The sequence below is a fragment of the Synchiropus splendidus genome, chromosome 4 (assembly GCF_027744825.2).
Source record: "Synchiropus splendidus isolate RoL2022-P1 chromosome 4, RoL_Sspl_1.0, whole genome shotgun sequence".
Taxonomy (NCBI): Eukaryota; Metazoa; Chordata; class Actinopteri; order Syngnathiformes; family Callionymidae; genus Synchiropus; species Synchiropus splendidus.
In genome coordinates, this window is record NC_071337.1 from 21,596,597 (window position 1) to 21,615,558 (window position 18,962).

The window sequence follows — 18,962 nt, forward strand, 5'->3', positions numbered from 1 at the left end:
GAGACAAACTTTTATTATTCACCATCTGAAACAAACAGTATTGCGTCTTTGTGTTTACATCGTCTATTGCTTGTAACATCCTGAGAGGAGCTCTGTGATAAATGCTGATGCTGAAACTACAATATACATGGGGCGTTGGAATATATGATTTGATATGATATGATAGCATGCACATTCAAACTTAGCAGCCGATGATGCCGTCGTTGTCTGGACGGCTTTGATTCGCTTTGTGCTTTCTTTATGTCGACATGGATGAAAAGACTAAAGGCGATGATGATGGACTTCATTTGAGCCCTGGCGGTGCTATAGATGACGCCTACAATGTGATGAGAGAGAAAGCATGCATATGGATACATGGGAGAACGTACTCGCGATGTCACATTCGCATGAGGTAACACATTCATGATGCAACAAATACATGACTGTAACACTCCGTCAGAGCTTCAGGCCTAGAATGGCGGATCTTTGGTGTCAGGTGTGTCCAACAGAGCTGGAGATGTTGATGAAGTCAGACAGGAGGCACTAGTGGCAGACATCTGCTCGGAGGTCCAAACACTTCAAGACAGGGACAAGCAGAGAAGGTTATAGAACATATCACAAGGGACGTGAGTCTCTGGGTGACTGGGGGTTCCAAAGTAGAACTACAGTAGCCACCAGGGGAAGAAGAAGATGACCCACGACTTGTCACTCAAACGCTCAGAGTAAGATCTAAAAACAGAAGTCCAGTCCACCTCAAGGTAGGTCCAGAGCCCTCTATCCACCTGCTGTATATCTAGCTGAGTCTTAAAGGTTTAACAACATAGTGAGTCCCACATTTTCAACATCCAAATAAAACTCTGGAATCCAGGGACAGGATCTCTGCAGCCATCCCACTTTTGATCTTTCTTGCCTTCACATGCTGGCATCAAGTACCATGCAAAATGAGTTTGCTAGTCCCATAACACCTGCCTGAACCACATTTTCAAGCTGTACCTGAATGTACACAGTCGCATGTTGAGTTGATAAGCAGAGGCCCCAGACACTACGGTGACGCTCATGATGTTTACACGGCAAGCAACACTGTTACCTGAAGACAAACGCCAGCGAGGTCATCAGCTTCGAGGCGGGTACGAGGATCTGGACTGAGGCAGAAAACTACTGATGATCTGCAAGAGACTGGAGTCGTCATAACACTGCAGATGTAAGGTAAACACCCTCCAACTGTCTCTGTCTGCGAACTGAAGCATGTGCTGAACAAACGTTTATTGCAGGAGTTAACTAACAAACAAATTCACAGATTGAACGGCTCAGAAACAGCAGAAGCTTGTGCATAAAAAAGTGGCCAGAAGAAACACAGGCGTTTTGTGCATAACAGTCAGAGGATTTCTCTGTGAGAGCTACTGCGCAAGAAGCGGAAATACAGTGTGAATTCAGGCAAGTTAGTTAAAACGTTCACCAGCTATCACAAACAAAACACAAAGCTGATGCGATTTGGGACTGTGATGTTTAAACATAGCAAAGAGAAATAGGAAACCAGTGACATTCAATGACTGCCATTTTTGGCTGAAGGTCAGCATAGTTCAGAGGCATGAATTTGTCTTTGTTCCAGATGAATAAAATCTGAATGCTTTATCCAGTGAATAAGTGCTTTGACTTATACTTTTTAAATGTTCATTTTAACACGATGGTTCCCCGCAGCCCACATTGAAACAGTCTTTAATTCACAAACAAAAACAAAACTGTCCTTAATACTATTTTTTTTAAATAATAATAAAATAAATCATTACATAAAGCGAATCAATGTATAATGATTCTGTGTATACAGAAATCTACAGTGTGTTTCTAATCCTCACAGCCATTCATTTGTGTGTTATCGTATATTACCCATTTACAATTTAAGATTTCATTTTAAGGTTTAAATTACATTTATTTGGACCAGCAATTACTCATCTATCTCTTTATGAGTGGCAGGTGGCGAGACCTTATCCCAGCTACATAGGGTGAGAGGCAGGGGGGAGCTCCACTCACACAGTCACTCCTCAGTTACCCTCATTTCAACCTCAACAAGCTTCTCAACTGAGGGAGGAAACCAGAGTACCAGGAGGAAACCCACATTTTCCGGTCTCTGTGGACAAATTGAGGGACTCACCTATGTATCACAACTCTTTACTCACATGTCTCAAGTATGACAGACTCCCTCAAAATGTTCTGGTGTGATTCCTTTGAGAATCTACACACCTTGACAAAAAAAAAAATAATAATTGGGGCTAAAACACAGGGATTTAGCTTCAGTGTTCATTTGAGAATTGAGATTCATATTGAAGAAATAGAATATTTGGAATCTAAATAAGTTCTATACAATTGTGAGACTTGAGATAAACATCTGGGTCTTAGGTAAATAATATAAAGACGCATAAAAAAGTTACTCATTGAGAGTTGAAATTTTTCTACAGAGAAATTTGGGCATTAACAACTAAATTATGGTCCAATGACTTGTGATTTTAAACACATAACAATTTATTAAAGGTAAGTGCAGTGGTGCTGTTTCCTGTCAGCATTGTGGGTAAGTGACATCAGAGGACTTCTGCTCAGAGCTTCACCACCATGGGGCAGAAAACACTTGACAGACTTCATCTGTTTTGGGATAAAAATGAATCCAGATTGGAATTTAGGATTTAGGGGAGTCACAGAGAGGAGGTCGCACAGGTGTCCAACTGAAGAGCTGCTCAAGGAACGTTTGGAAAAGATGCCATACTTGATGTAAACATACAGTAAGTTGAGATGCGAATATATCACTTGCAACAATGATTGTAAACCAAATGTTGAATCAGATGTTGCCTGTCAGCGGGTTTCGCCCCAGTGTGATTCACACAACAAAGACGTTTTTGATTCACAAGTCACCTTGATGGGAAACTTATCCAAAAAGGTTGATCTCATCACAAATTCACCAGTCAAGCTGATAGGTCATAAAAACAAAAAATCAGGACAGAATGTGTGCAATGAATCTGACAGCATGGCACATTAATGTGATCATAGTGGAGGTTGCACACTTACAGTTTGTTATTTTGAATCCAGTGGAGTAACATAGCTATTCTGCTAAACTACCATACCAATGCTCTCTGTTAAATTATCGGTTAAATACCGTATAATATCGACTGTACAAACTATCCTTGTTTCTTACCGTGAGTCTATTTGCTTCTACTGACAAAATTGGTGACACTTAGGGGTCCATCTTGATGATTTTGGTTCCAGCAAAAAAGTTAAAACAGTGTACAACCGTATGCACTACACATACAGGAAGTCTGGTAAATGGAGGCCAAATATTTGTGTTGAATAACACATATTAATGCAGACTGCAAAATGCAAAACTAATAATTCCTGAGTTTGACACATTCACTCTGTTCGGTCGAGTTAATGTCATGGAAACACACATTTTTTAAGCGTTGTTCTCAGTCTTTGAAAGACTTTAATATGGAGCTAAAAGTCGAGGGACCTATATCATATAATTCAAATGCGTGACTCGTAATTAAGAGTATAGATATGGTTTTGTTCTCCATATTCTCACCTACAGGTATCTGTGTGTTTCTCCAACATTCTACATCAGCATGTAAAGATGGCACCCACTAGATGGCAGTCGAGAAGTCGATAAGACGGAGGAGGGAAACCAGGTGAAGTCGTTTATTAAGTGTAGTAAAGTGACAGTTCGAACACAAAGTATCCAGTGCACTTGTAGTGAGTGGTTTCTCCTTCACACGTGTTTGGTGATATCAGCAGCGTGAAACGAGGATAAGACACCAGAGGGGTAAGTATGCTTCAAATGATGCGAAGTGACATTGGCGAGATACATTCACTTTGGTTATACCAGTAAGAATAGGCTGCAAACATAGAAAATTTGCACAGTTTTATACTTCAACTTGCATTAGAATTCAATAAAGAAGATTACATCTATTCAAATCTGAATCTAAAATAATAGCGAACACGTGAGGAAACATCTTTGTCAATTCTATTTTTCTTTATACAACCATAAAGCACCTGAGCATCAAGGGATTCACTCATGTAAAATTTTGTAAAGTCTTCTGGTGGTTGAGTTAATGGAGTGGGGCACATTCAAATAGGTCTGATGGAGCTTGTGTTAACAATTATCTAGTCAAATAACAACAAAAACGCTTGTTTGGGTGTGTTTGTGTGAACAGGAACATACAGTACTAAAGGAACTGGACGATCCTGATGTCATGATAAAGCGCTCAGGAAGTTAGATTGAACAACAAAAACATGTTTTAGTGACAAATGTTCCAAAAAAGTTCATACAAATCGGTTCTAAGACACAACATACATCACGTAAAATCTCTTTAGCTGACTAAGACTTCAGCTGCGTATCCCAGTGGTTTAAAGCTGTGACTGGCTACAGGAAAGCACAGTGCAAGTACACGATCATACCTGCTTTTGCGGTTTAAATACATTCACTGCACTGTCACATACACTTAAGGTGAGTGAAGGTCCGATCCACAAGTGGCACCAGTGTACTGCTGCTGCATGACACACTGAGCCAAGTTCTTTTGAAGCACACTTAGCCCACAGCATCGATGTACCGACTTAACCAAAAGGACATTTGGTTTACAATGATTGTGTGTATATGGTGTACAATAATAAGTCCACTGAAAAGTGAGCGGCTACACAGAGTGGCTGATACACTGAATGTAATGTGTCCAATGCACAATGCTCCTGTGTCTCGTGAAACACATGCAGCTGAACTCTCAACCTAAAGGATTCTACAAAAACATTCCGTACAAAGTCTTTACCAACGTCTTGACATGTCAGCAGTCTCAGAATAAAAGGAAGGCAGGGCCGCTTGTGCTCCTTGGTTCAATTCCCTGAGCAAAGTCACTGGACATTCAGAACCCATTCGCCAAGGCACAGGATAACACGGGAAACCAGTCTTTCCTCCTCTCTGTGAGCCCGCATACTCCCAAAGAGAGGGATAGGTGGAAGTTTGGGATTAGTAAGAAGTGGGGGAATCCTCTAGAAGGCTTGTCGTGAAGGTTAAAGGGCTCAGTGCCGAGGTCGGTAGGCGCTGTAGTATCTGGGGTACAGGGGAGTGTAGTGGGAGGAATGGCTATAAGTGCTAGTCGATGGGAAGTAGGAGCTTGAAGGTGACGCACTGTAGTAGCTGGATGAGTAACTGCTGGGAGAGTGAGATGAGTATGAGGAGTAAGAAGAGGACGGGGATGAGTGGAGGACTGAGGTTCGAGTCAAGCTAGACAAGGGGCGAGTTCGAGGTGATGGGCTGTATGTGGACCGTCGTAGCCCGAGCAGTGGGGAGCGGTACGGAGAGGAGGGAACAGAACCTGCTCCCGGGGTCAACCTTGTCTGAGGGTCTGCCGTGTATTGTCGGGACAAAGCCGGACCACGAGACGGACCTGGAGGGATGTTGACACTGAAACTGTGAGAATCGACAACAAAGGTCCGAAACCCAACAGTCCATTGGGATTGAGTCACCCTCACGGTGTTTGACGATGACGTTTGGGAAGCTGAAGCCTCCAAAGATGGGGGACTTACAGCAATAGCTGTCGATGACGGACTACGTGGGGGAGTGTGTGATACAGGGGAGGTGAGAGCTGCCAAAGCAGCGCTCGCTGTGTTACTCGTAGTTGGACTACTGGGTACCTCAGGATCGTTACAAACAATTGAGGTGGGACTTGTAAGGCCGGACGCAGAGAGACTACTTGTTGCAAAAGCTACTGAGGTGCCTTGAGCTAGGTTGGTAGAGGAGGCCGAGGCTGGGGGACTTACTTTGGGAGTGCTGGTCTTCCCGCGGGCAAGTCTCGTCCTGTGCGTACGGTGAGTCTGCTCTTGATCAAATGCCAAGTCTTCCAGACGCTGCGTAAGGGCCAGTTTCTGTTGGATGGCCATTCGCAGGAGGGAGTTCAGTGTCTTTTTCTCGTCCTCTGCTGCAGCCAGCTGCCTTTGCATCTCATCCAACTGGGTCACATACTCGTCACACCTGAAAAATAAATAAATAAAAAAAACAGAATAGAATCTTCAGACATTTTATGGCAAGAGGAAACATAGGGAGATACGACTTTTATTTAGGACAATTTAAAATTTGTTGACTGCACGGCCACAGATAAGCTCCAATGAAACTGAAAAACAAAGAAAATATAACTAGAGGTTGTGTCAACTTAAAGACCAGCTGGCCAGTTCTGGGTGTAGTGACTAAAGAAACACACCATGAGCTGCATCTCACTCTTCATGTATTATATTTATAGAAACTTGCACTGTACGTCTGAGGGTGAACTATGTTTTCTTACCTGGTGGCAAACATAGCTCTCAGAGATGAAAAAGTAGCGGCATCCTCCTTCAGGGCCTTCAGCTCGTTCCTCAGTTTCATCATTGTGTCGGTGACCATTGATTTCTCGGCTTCATACTTGCTCTTCAGGTTGGTAAGAGCTCCTTCTGCTGCCTGCGTGAACAAGCAAAACAACTACATTTCCCAAACATCTGCTGTCCTATTTTTAACACACCTAAAAACCAAGGGTTAAAAATAGCCTCCAGCTCCTTCCAAAAATAAATCACATTTAGACTCTCGGGAAGCTTTGTCTGCACATCGTTGCCTTCAGGCTCAGCTCAAGGACGGAGCGAGAGTTCATCCACGTGCCCATTAGTCTGGCATGCAGAGGGAAACCACAGCAAATATGCAAACTGTACACAAAGACATCTCAAGTTTAAATTAAACTGACCTTAGGGAAATGAAGACGCAGCATTAATATGCGCTGCCGTGCCCCCTATGCAAACTCTCAGATGAAGCACCCTTCCTACCTGTTTGTTGGCCTTCAGCACCAGTCTCAGGGTCGCGATCTGCTCTCTCTTAGTGCTCAGCAGAGACTTGAGCTTCAGCACCTCCTCCATGCAGGTTTCTTTGTCCTTATCAAGCAGCGGAGCAAGTTCTCTGGCGGCTGCCCGTTGCTTGGACAGCTGGAGAGACCTGTCCACTGCCCGTTGGAGGTGCTTCACCTATGGCAAGACAGGGAGGCTTCAGCTAAAAAAGACATTTCCCTCCACTGAATCCCAAATTTCAGTACACATACTGTAACTCCAGCCCGAAGAGAGATGGATGCATTCCTCATTTATGAGGATGCACCTATTGTTTAAATGCTATCAGAAAGCCCAGACTCTACGTTGGCGCTCTGAAGAAAGCCATACCTGTTCTCGGACAATAGCATTAAGGTTGTAGATGTTCAAGGGCTCCCGGCGCAGCTCTCCGATTGGCTCCATGGCAGGGGATGATGACGATGACGATGACGAAGAGGCACTGATGCTGGGAGAGCGAGTTGGAGATGTGCAAGCCAGGCTTTGCTCAGACGGAACCTGGAGGCCCTCCTTTGACGTCTCCCCAGACAGGGGCTCTTTGGACGGAGACTGTGACGGGCTCCGTGACTCCTGGGGAGTCGAGGTTATCGAGGTGGTGGAGGTTGAGGAAGCAACAGCTGCCAGTCTCCTGGCGAGGCGCGGCGTGAGGAGGACTTTACTGTTGTCCGAAGACATGGCTTTGAGACTGGCACTGAGGCCTCTGAGCCCGCGGCCCTGTCTGCAAGAGAAGTCACATGTTGACTTGACATTTAGAATTGAAAGGTCACAGACAGTTTAGATCAATCAAAGGTGTCGGAATGTTCTTCGTGCTTCCATCCCTTGTTTGAGGATTATACCTGTAGTAGTCCAACATGATGCGATTTGGTGTCTCGTTGTTGCACAAGCAGACGTGGTGGTACAGCTGAGCAAGCTCCTCACTGAGTGTCACCAGTTCATCCTGAGCCGCCGTCAGGGCCGCCTGGCACTCGCTGGCAGCTGCCTGGGATTCCTGCAGCGCCGACTCCAAGCTCGTGATCTGGGAAAACAAAGAGAGTAGGTACACTCTTCCCTCAGAGACGGAAGGCATGACATGACATGGTTGGCACCTACCTTCTCCCGTCCCTCCAGGTTGCTCCTCTCCAATGATGCAACTTGCTTCTCCAGTGTCTGAACCCGAATATTTCCTTTGGGCTTCCCCTGATCGGCCTCCTCTGTAAACTGGGCCAGACGATCCCGGAGCGTTTTAACCTCCGACTTGAGCTCCACCACTTCAGTCACAGCCACGTGATACTTGCACTGCAGAATCTCCAAACCCGGTGACTGGTAGGTGAAAAGTCGACTTTTCTTGACACTCGTATCCTCTTCGTCTCCTACATCCTCATCCGCCTCCTCCATCCTGTACCCAGTGTAGGCATCTCCACTCGTGGCCTCCGTAGCAGAGGCAGGCCCTCTTTGCTGGCGCCGGAGAGCAGAGACTTTCTGGCTAAGGCGGAGGGCCTTCTCATGTTGCTCGGTCAGAGCCCCCTGGGTGTGCTGAAGTTGAGTCTGCGACTCTTGCAAGCTTGCCATCAGTGCTACCTTCTCACGTTCAACCTGTGGGTGGCAGCATACAATAAGACAAACCATTGTGCATCATTTGCTATGACCTATTCAGTCAAACCCACTGTTGAGCCAAGGTTTTTGAGTTTAGGAAGGGCAAAACAATTTTTTGTAACCAACATAACAGAACTCCAATGAAACATATTTCAGTTAATGCGGTCCAATAAATCCCGTGTGTGTCTGCATAAGACATCAGACGAAATGAATCCAGCTCATGCGACACTGGTTTTCCACTAACAATATGATATTTCCTGGAGCAAAAGAAGTCGTGCCTGCACATGTGAAAGACAGATAGAAAGAAACATTTATGTCAATGGAACCCGCAAAATAATTAAGCAAGAATATAACCAAAGGTGACAACATAACTTGGATTGGACAGAAGGATCAACCTGTTTTTGCTATATACTCACAGACACTGTGACCACTTCCATAATGATGAAGACAGAAGCATCACCAGAGTCAATGTTGGGCGTGTGCAATAGAATGTTTTGCATGAGCTATCTGAAATCTGCTCTATTAAATGAGTGTTTTTTCCTATTCTTCATCACTGTGACTGTTGTTATATTGTTGTGTAGACATGGAAATAGTCAAACAAGGCATTTCATTTAACATTTTCTCTTTCAGTTCAGCATCATTATCGACGAATGCTGGGTTAGCTCAGAAAGCTCTGAATCCAAGGACTCACCCATTCGGTTGAGTCACCTTCATCAACTGCAATAAACAGCCATCGTAAACCAGGAGATGATATTTTAAGACTTTGAACAGAGCCATCACTCTGATGAGGTGCGGCTAAAATTGGAACACTTGTGTTGCACAGCGTGTCAAGTGGAATTCTCAAGGGGAAATCAGCACCCTCATCCACGAGAATCAAAAGAATACATTAGTGCGTTGCCTTCCTTCACTGGTGCATCACCTCGCTTCATCAATGCTGTGCACTCGTGTGCCACGCGTACCTGAGATAACATCTGGACCCGCTCATCAATCTAGCTGACGGTAATGAACCGCTCAGCCTTGTCCGAGCTTCTGAAACATGACTGCTCCATGGACCTTCTACACACTTGGCATTAATTATACCGTCTGGCAGCATCGCGCCGCCATTTGTGATGAAATGCTTCCAGATGAAACTACAGTGTGGCATAAATGAAGCTTCAGCAGGATTTATTCACAACAACACACTGCACAGCAGCAGCAGCAGTGAAATCCACCCTTCTACTGGGGAGAGGTCGATAGTATAGAATGTCAGGGGAGATATAAATAAAAGCGCTTGAAGGGAGCAGAAACGAATCAATTCTCATGACATGAATATTTACAAAAGAGTCATGTTGGATATGAGGCAGCTAATTGGTGATCAAGCTTTGCAAAAGGTTGAAAATGATTGGTGTTTAGGAGTGAATCATCGGAAGGAAAGGCGAGCGGGAAGAGACACTCCTCCACCGGGGGGCGGGGGGATACTGTGTGTCCGCATGGTTTTGCAGTAAATTATTCAAAAGGCTTTATTTTTAAACAGAGGTGACTGCTGCTGTGCTCTGAGCCCAGTTTTCACAGCTGGACTCTGTGAGGCAGATTTAAGGCTCGATTATTGCTCACGAGGATCATTGTGAGGTTTGTGCAAGACTGTGACATTGGGTGACCTATTTCTTTATTAGGTACGAGGAACCGCATGCTGGTGACATTCTTCAAAATGTTCAAGATAGAATTCACAAGACTATCACAAGCTGCTGTACCTCGTGTCTAACAATACTTTGAAGCACTTTCAAATGTACCTCCATCTTTTCTTTTAAGTGACTTCATGGTTGAACTGGTAAACATTCGGTATCCAACCCTGACTGACACAATACACAATGGCATAGTTCCTGAGTTGATTTTTTCACTCTGTGAATGGATTATGAAATAATATGAGGACGAATCAGAAGGTCCTTGAAGGGACATCTGTATCTGACAATCGATCTACATTTTTGTTTGGGGCATCACACAACTTATCTGGTCTGCTTGTTTGGCCTTACAACTTTTGCTGCCTTAAATGAAGGGCCCTCCTCAGAAGTCGCTGAACCCAGACCAAATGGAGTTTTTCATAACAAGAGTTTTGTTAATAACTTGAGGAACTCTCACCGTCACCAATTGCTGTTTGAGCTTCTGGAATTCCGGCAGGTTTATCTCAGTGAACAGGTCTGATGAAGCTTCGACTTTTCTGCCAGCTCCTTCTGCTTCTGAGGCCACTGAGGATCCTGCTGCACCTTGAACATGTCCGTTGCACCTAAACATGACATTGTATTCATCATAAATGATTATTTTCCGTGAAAGAGCATCACATGAAAGCAAATGAACCTCAAAGGATTCTCTGAGTTGGGTGAGAGCAGCGTAGTCGGAGTGCCAGTGCCACTGGGTGGAGCTGAGGTGAAGATCAGGTGAGCACTGCCTGTGTAAGCCACGTCGCACATGCTGAGATGGTGGACCAGCTCCCTGCGCAAGTGGTTCTTCTGCTCACGCTCATACTTCAGGGACTCCAGCGCCTCCTCCAGGTGAGTGTCAGCGATCTCCTTCAAGCGTAGCGCATCTTGAAGCTGCGTGTTGAGCAGCTCCAGTTCTTCCTCCAGAACCTTGATTTCATGCTTCAACCCTTCGTACTCCACCTGGACGTGAGTGAAGAACCCATGAGCCTTCACTGTCAACTCATAACTGCTTATGAATGAGGCATCTTTACCTGGTTCTGTTTGAGCGTTGACACGAGTTTCTGTAGAGAGATGTTCTCCTCCTCCAGCTCAGTGTAGTCCTGGAGGAGCCGCGATTCCCGGAATTTGCACTCGCGTATCTCTTCTCTCATCCGACTGCGCTGCAGCTCTAACATCTCGTTGCTCTGCTGATACAAGGCAGAGACAGAGCTGAAGATGTTTCACATTTAAGACACTGTCCCAGCAAATGCTCTCAAAAAAACATCAGATTTATGTCTGGTGTTATACATCAATAATCTTTTTTAATCCATTAAACATTTGTTGGTTTGAAACAAGTCCAGTGTTTAAAAGCATCCAGGACTTTACTCACAACTCAATGCCTCAGACTTACAGCCTCGAGATGAAGTCTCAAAAGTCTGGAGGCCAACAAGGTATCCAGAGTTGTGCATCTGTGGAGCCAACCCCCACTTTAATGGGCATGCAGTAAGTCATGTACTCTAAGATGTTGTGGCATCGCAAGCCAACAACCTGTCACGCTTGCATTTTGTGGAAGCCGATTGTTTTTTACCTCTCGCAGCTCCTGCACCAGCGTGCTGAGGTGCTCGCTGTCGGCCTGAGCGTTGGCGGTGGTGGTCCGGCTGTGCTTGAGCTCCGTCTGCAACTCCAGGAGTCGACCCATGTAGTAGGCTTCTTTGGTAGCAGACTCCTGCAGGAGCGTCTCCTCGTTGGTTTCGCCATCCTCGGCCACTTTACGCTGGGTGGTGTAGGCCTGGCCAAATGCCTTAACACAGGAAAGTTTCTTCTCAGATCATTGATCCAACAGTCTTCCCCGAACACAACTGTTTAAGCATCTGGCTGTGTACCATATTTAAACATTGTATTATATAGTTCTAAGTGTATTGATATTTAAAGTGTCATATAATAGTCAAAGTAATATAGTAGTAATATAAATACCTGGATTGATTTTGTGTTTCTGTTGAGTTTGTGTGCCTCAGTAATGGTATCGACAAAATGACATTGCATTTTCACCAAAAGATTTGAGACCTCATATTTGGCAGCTTGTTTTCAGATTATGCTCATGAAATGAAATGAAAGTTTTGAACTATAATGCATTTTTCGCAAACAATATTTATGGTTTTAAAGAAAATGTTGCTGACGAGTTGGTATGTATATTCCGCAAATACAGCGTACGGAAGATGCTGCATGAATCTTCCTGATAATGTATGGTAGCGATGGTTCTAACATAGCTGGAGAATTCATGTGAATTAAAGAGCTAATGTCATCTCTGTCTGTGAGGAGCTGAAACAGTGGCAACAGTTTTACTTTTGAGCGTGATTAAGAATGCAATGATATGGTAAAATAGTTTCCTATACTTGTCATAGCAGCCAAAAACTGACCTTAAGTCAGTTGTGGATCACAGTCAGTAAGTCAGTTGAAGTCTACAGCATGAAAGTATCCACACATTTATACAATAAAAAAATATCATTAGTCAAACATTTGTTCATTACTTAATATATTCAACAACAAGTTGAACGTTTTAAAAAATTCTATATAAAAAAAGTTAATTATTATACATAATTTACATATCAATAGCAATTGCTTTTAAAAAACTGTAAGCCTTTTATCTGTGTATCTAGCTTACCCTGCCATAATAGTTGCCAGTGAGCTTTCAAATGAAGGTGTTGGCTGTAAACGCTAACACACCTCCAGTATTGAGTTCAAATTACTACTGTACTGCAGTCAGAATCAGGACAGGAGTTTGTAGAAGGAAGTAGCTTAGGTTCTTTACTTTTTTATTCAGCCTTAAGTCATTGTTGAGTCATCAAACACCTCTCCATGTTTTTTGATTTTGGGAGGAAACCAGAGTGCCACCGGCAACAAGCAAGACAGGAGCCAAGGTTACTCTCTCAGGCTGAATTCCTGTGAGGCAGCAACACACGACTCTACACTGCCATGCACCATTTTTAAAAAATTCTATTTTAGTTTGACGCAGACACATCTGAGAACACCAGCAGCTGTAGGCAACAGCAGAGTCCAGACGTTCATTCAGTCACAGGTAATGTCTGTTGCACCCAATTCCACCAGAAGCTCATAACCACAGATTTTGACAAACAGCAAATAGAACAACAATTTGTAGATGTCAGCAAGTCGTCCAGTCAATAGACACAGTGTATCCTCAGGCAGCAACACGCCAGCGGGGTAAAATATGACTCAGAACACGTGACCATAAGCACAATAAATCTGGCGAAACTCATACAAGACAACTCACACTTATCATTAACCCATTTGTGAATTTGAAGTTGCTTGCACGACTGGCATGGAGCCACTGGAGCTAAAAATATCCTTCATAATGAATCTTGACTTTGAAGTTCACACGGACCACAGAAGGATCCAGAACTCGGTCAGAATACTGATGGCGCTGGAATGGCTAGTTCCTTTCCTCTGTTCCATGAGGCAGACAAGTTTCAAGTTTCTCATCTCTCTGGCAACTAAATAAACAAGTAAACACATAAACACGGACAACTCTCAGTCCTCAGTCTAAAAACAGTCAACCATTGAACGCGTGACGCAATCCCTAATGTAATCTGTGTAATTGGAGTCAGCTCACAGAGGCTGTTGAAACGATAAAAACATTGGCTGGTTAACAATGAAACAAGTTGTGAAAAATAGGAGTGAATACCAGCCTCGGTCTGCCAGGATAATAATGTCAAGAATTAAGCCATGCAAGTCGAAATACACGTCAACAGTTGAATAAAACTGAATATTGGCTCTTTTTCAGGAAATGAAGTGACGGCATCTTCTATCGCCTCGTGGAATTCTACGGCATTCTTACACATCTTACGTTGTTTTTTATTTATTCTTACTTTTATTTGCACACAGTATTAACAATGTAGGCAAGGAATTTATGATGACTTCAGTAACATGTACAGATTATCCAGTCTGTAACATAGAAATCTTTGCATCTCCATTAACTCAATTTTTTTTTTCAGAAACAATCATTTTATTTCACTTCCTCCTTGCTTTACATATTTGTATGTACATGGTTAAGTTGGCATAAATTACATCTTTAGATTTTGTATCATGTTGTTCCACAGCAATCATTTCATTTTTGAAGTTCAGGATAGCCGTTACAGTTCAATATAGAAACAACTCCTCTCCTACTAGTTTTTTTGTAGCGTGAACAGCTCCAAGACAGGTAGATCAATACTAGACAGCGAGGCGTGGAAGCCAAATGTCCACTGTGATCTGGAACCAAGAGAGCGAGACAGCTGTCTAGGTGAGAAAAAGGTGAATAGAAAAAAAGAGAGCCAAGTTGCTAAAGCTTCTGCTTCATCTCCTTTGCTGATTTGGAAGGTGTTAAAAAGCTAAAACTCACAGCCAGGTGTTGTGAAGCCTTACTTCTCGTAACCTTGAAGTAATCGACTTGATTTGGATAAAGTCACAACGCCATCGTCAGTGGACTCAAAGCGGCTCAGGGGAAACTGTAGCATGACACAGAGACAGTCCTGAAATCAATACTCTTTGTTCTCATTCCACTGCACATGTACTCGTGCGTGCGTGTACATGGCAGTCTGTGATAAATGGCAGCGTATACTGCTGCTGTGAGTGCAATGGCTGCATCCGTCTCACACGCAGTGGAGAAAGTCATCGTCGTGGGGATGACAGCAAACAAAATACATTAAAGTGACTCCTCTTTCTTTTTTTTCCCCCAAAAGTTCTATTAGAGGCTTGTCACAAGAGGAATTATAAAAGGTGGAGCGGGACGAGAGAGGGAAAGGAAGGAGAGGTGGAATGGATTAAGGGCCGGGTGGAGGGATAATCACATTTAATGGTGCTCCAGGCCACTCCCTTGGCACGGCTCCTTTGTCTTACTGTCATCTCATTTTTTTTCATGCTCAGCTGTTTATCACAACACTCCTTCCGCTTCATACGGTCAGTGAACAATGGAAATACACCGCCGAGCTCCGCAGCTACAGCTAATGACTAGACAGAAATGGCTATCACAACAAAGCATAAGGCTTTGTCTCCATCCACAGCGATGTTCTCCAATGTTCTGTAAATGTAAACACCAATTTGCAACAATCAAAAACATGATTTGATATTAGAATATTCAAAACATTGATAAGTCACACACCACTAGCCAGCCACCAGGATACGTCTCTTGTAGCTCAGGAGGATCCACATGCACAAAACCTGACCCAGATAAGCCTCCCAGGTAAATGTCTGTTCTTTTAATGGAACGCTAGAATGCACATTTATCGCAAATGAAAGTGATTCTCATACACATTTGTGTCACAGAAGATGGATAACGTCACCTCCCATCTGTGGGCTTCCACATTCTGCCAGGACAGGATGCGGCTGCTGTGCAGTCTTCAATGAAGTTGTCATGACCTCAGACTTTGTGAATGATTCATGGCGTTTCTCCTGCTCTGGATCCGTGTGTGCAGTAGCTAAATCTTTTAGACCGTCTGCTCTTAGGAGTCCATAGCTCTGTCACTTCCACTCACGCTGAGGCCAAGAATCTGTGAAGCATCTCAAACGACAGACTCTGAACAAAGCACACACTAGATATTCTTCTACGCTACGCTGTGGTGCACAGTTACAATCCCAATCTTTTCTATATAAAGCTGTGCACAAGCAGTAAATGCGCTTGCTCAAAAACAGATCCTTTTTTTTGGAAATGTTCCATAAATCCTGCTCATCTTTAACCTTGAGCATCTGCTGACCGGGCTCCCATTGGCTGTGTGATGCTACAAACATCCCAGTGGGTCACTCTGTCCTGTCCTGTTGGAGCTTTCCCTCTCTTGATTTCCATCAGTGAAACATGCGCACTAATCTAAGCACCGCCAAAACTGCTTCGATTTAAATGACTGACTAGTTAATTATTAACGAATGTAGTAGCTTCCTTCAGTCCCTGTCCTGCACTCCATAGTCCGGTTCGAGGTCTGCTTAAATGCCTTTTCATGGCTGGGCATCTGCGTTGCCTCTTACAGCAGGGCCACGTTTGTTTGTTTGTTTGTTTTTTTTCCTGAGTCTTGCTCCATCAGTCGCCCTTTTAACCTCTTCATCAGAGGGTGAATATTCCTCATCGATCTGAGTCTGTCAAATTCGCTTCCTTGCTCTTTGCCCGCTACGTAACTACAACCTCCTCGTCTCCTCCACAATGTCTATTTACTCCAAAACTTTCATATAAACACGCCAACAAATGTTGCTGATATTGGCCGCTCGTAAAGTAGTAACTACATCAGGCTTCATATTTGTCGCTCACAAATGTGAAATAAATGCAAGGGTTAAGAGGTCCTTTGTGTTTTGAATGTCAGAATAAGATATATGTTGGTATTAGGTTCATGTTGGATAGATAGATAGATAGATAGATAGATAGATAGATAGATAGATAGATAGAGGTTCAGGTTTACCGCCGCCTCACGCTTCAAGCGGACACAAAGCACCACAGATATAGTGGTAGGATTGAGCTGACTTTACAAATCAATGCGATGGACTCCTGTGAAGCTAATTAGCAATGAGCTGTGGCTAGCTGCGTGAGCTAACTAATGAAGACCTTTAGTTCTTCCTGCTGCTGAGCAGCACATGTTATTTCATTAAAAGAGCCCACGTTTGGCATCCTCTTAGCTAATAGCAGAGACTCATGGCATGCCTTTAATTGGCATTGAGCCATGTATGTTGACATCTGATGTTTCTCTTTTCTTCAGTCATATATAATATATATACTCAAACAGAAACTGTGCTGCACTTTGTGTATTTATTTATTGTGATGAAACACTTTTACATTTAAAATGATTGCATCAATAAAATGACAAGGAATTGAAGTAACAACAAGTTTGACACTTGAGTAGATCTGAGTGAGCCGATTTGAAATTGATTTTTTTAACTGAATTTTATTATTTATTTGTTTATTTCTAGTTGAGATATTTGATCTATCTACCAGAGTATCACTCATACAAAATTGTCCAATTAGCATTTTGTGAGTAGTTTTTTTCCTGCCAAATGGATATTACAACCAAGAGCTGTAATATCCATCAGGCATCTCTTTTCCTTTCCTTTTTTTCTAATTATAGTTATTTCAGTTAAAATATTTGCAGTAATAATACGCTTTCAAACCAAAGAATCCTTCAGAGAGAAGTATTGATAACCAAAGTAAAAGACAACTTGTTATGTCAAAGGATTTAGTAAATGCTAAATTTACCCAACAACTGAATTACTTATCTGACTAGACATTAAAACCAAGCCCAAATAAAGTTGTGTTTCAAATGGACGGAGTAAACAGTGGGGCAGGATATGTTCATAATTCCTCTGGTTTCTATTCCGCACTCACAGACCACTAGTCACTATTCATAACTTTAAATAACACAGTAGCTGGCTTATGTTGCCACATTGTGAAAGCGAAGCGCTGTTCTCTCATGCTTGTCGCTAGGAAACAATGCAACATAGATTTATTATTTCATGTTAAAATTACCATAAATCACTTCCTGGAAGAAACGACACGAAGCTACATCAAGTGAAAGTTTTCCGACAAAGCAGTGTCCAGTTCAGTTTCCATTGTTTTCCTGGTGTCTGTAACTATAATGTCAGAGTACAATGTTGTCACTGTCCTTTGTTTGTTTTATTTTGAATTAGCTGTACATTTTCCAGCGTGGCCCACAATTCTCTAATGAATTTTTATTCACTTTCACCAGCTTATGCATCACAATAGATGACCTCCCTCCCCCCAATGTTCTCATCCAATACCTACTAGAACTGGAGGTGTCTGATTCCAGGGGGGCATGACCCCAGTGCCCCAGTAGTCGGCTGCCCAGGTCCGCATTTATTGATGTGCTCTGCCACCGGATAATAAAGGGAGGTGCCGGACATCTGTTTCAGGAAAGTCATTTCAGCTGCCTGCTTCTGTGTGTTCATGACTCAGAGTCTACTGGAGGAGCTCAGAACAGGAACATAATGAGCAGTTTATGGAACTTCTGGAAAAGCTCATGTCTCTAACGCTTGAGAGGGAACTGCGTTTCACGTCATAGTCTGACGTTTTTAAAGCAAACACACGCACCTTTTGTTTGTGTGTAACTAAATGAAGTTGTGCCTTACTTTGTAGACAGCAACGATCATTTAAAAGAATGAAATTTCTGCCAAGGAACATTTCTGAAGTTACGTGGATGAAGCCCTTCCCTTTAAGTGAGGAGTCCGCTCTTCAGAGCAGCATCCAGACCCACCTCCTGCAGCTGCTCCAGCTCCAGCCTCAGCGCCTCTTGCTCGGCCTCCAGCTCGGCATACTGCTGCTTCAGACTCTGGTTCTCCTCCAGAACTACCAGTCCGCATTCCGCCGCCCGGATCTTCTCGCGGTTGGCCTCCGCCAGCTCCCGGGTCAGACGCTCCACCTCGGCCCGGCATTGCTCCACCGTGTCCCCGCATCCGGATCCACCGGCGGCCATCGCCCCTCTCCTCCGCCAGCCTTCCTCCGGATGAGCCGAGGGTCCCAGCGGAGGAGGAAACAACCAAGGCTGCGGTCAGAACCAGACTTCGATTCCGCGTAAAAAATATAAATAAAAGAAGAATAACGCGTCCTCGGATCTCCTCAAAGTGTGTCCATCTTCCTCAGAGCCATGTGATGCAGCCGCTCGTCGTCATCCGCATCCTTCCCCTCCCTCCGATTTCTGCTTATTCACCGGCTCCAGGTCGCCATCTGTGCCTGCTGCCGTGGAGCAAGGCAGTCGCTCTCCTCTTGCTGCGGATCGGGATTATCGGTCCGCAACGGTTGACAGAGACTAGGAGGCGCCGCCTGGTGGCGTGTAGAGCATCTGCTACTATTTATGTCGCGCGACAAATAATTCCATTTGTATCATACTACTGACACTAGTAACA

General features: G+C 43.8%; 1 protein-coding gene across 6 annotated transcripts; it reads right to left on the minus strand.

Moving 5' to 3' along the window:
- LOC128757474 (protein bicaudal D homolog 1-like) lies at window positions 1–18,839 on the minus strand. 6 transcript variants are annotated; one of them, XM_053862794.1, is made up of 13 exons: window positions 18,314–18,839; window positions 11,662–11,874; window positions 11,126–11,281; window positions 10,750–11,054; window positions 10,534–10,678; window positions 7,936–8,418; window positions 7,683–7,861; window positions 7,180–7,564; window positions 6,796–6,990; window positions 6,288–6,439; window positions 5,770–5,980; window positions 1,067–1,145; window positions 1–555 (listed from the first exon to the last, which is right to left on the minus strand). In XM_053862794.1, exons 1-12 carry the CDS (start codon window positions 18,530–18,532, stop codon window positions 1,092–1,094), a joined length of 2,697 nt encoding a protein of 898 aa, XP_053718769.1. In that variant the 5' UTR covers window positions 18,533–18,839; the 3' UTR covers window positions 1–555; window positions 1,067–1,091. The 6 variants fall into 6 exon arrangements, with proteins under 6 accessions (XP_053718769.1, XP_053718770.1, XP_053718768.1 ...); XM_053862795.1 differs by lacking the exon at window positions 1,067–1,145; XM_053862793.1 differs by having other exon boundaries at window positions 1–1,145.
- Between the last annotated feature and the right edge of the window lie 123 nt (window positions 18,840–18,962).

Bases quoted from the DNA above. Each gene is read 5' to 3' on its own strand.
- LOC128757474 (XM_053862790.1), bottom strand. From the start codon at position 18,532: ATGGCCGCCGGTGGATCCGGATGCGGGGACACGGTGGAGCAATGCCGG. The intron at 6,991-7,179 runs GTATGGCTTTCT...GTCTTGCCATAG, and splicing joins ATGCTATTGTCCGAGAACAG to GTGAAGCACCTCCAACGGGC. The intron at 5,981-6,287 runs GTAAGAAAACAT...TTTATTTTTCAG, and splicing joins AGAGCTATGTTTGCCACCAG to GTGTGACGAGTATGTGACCC.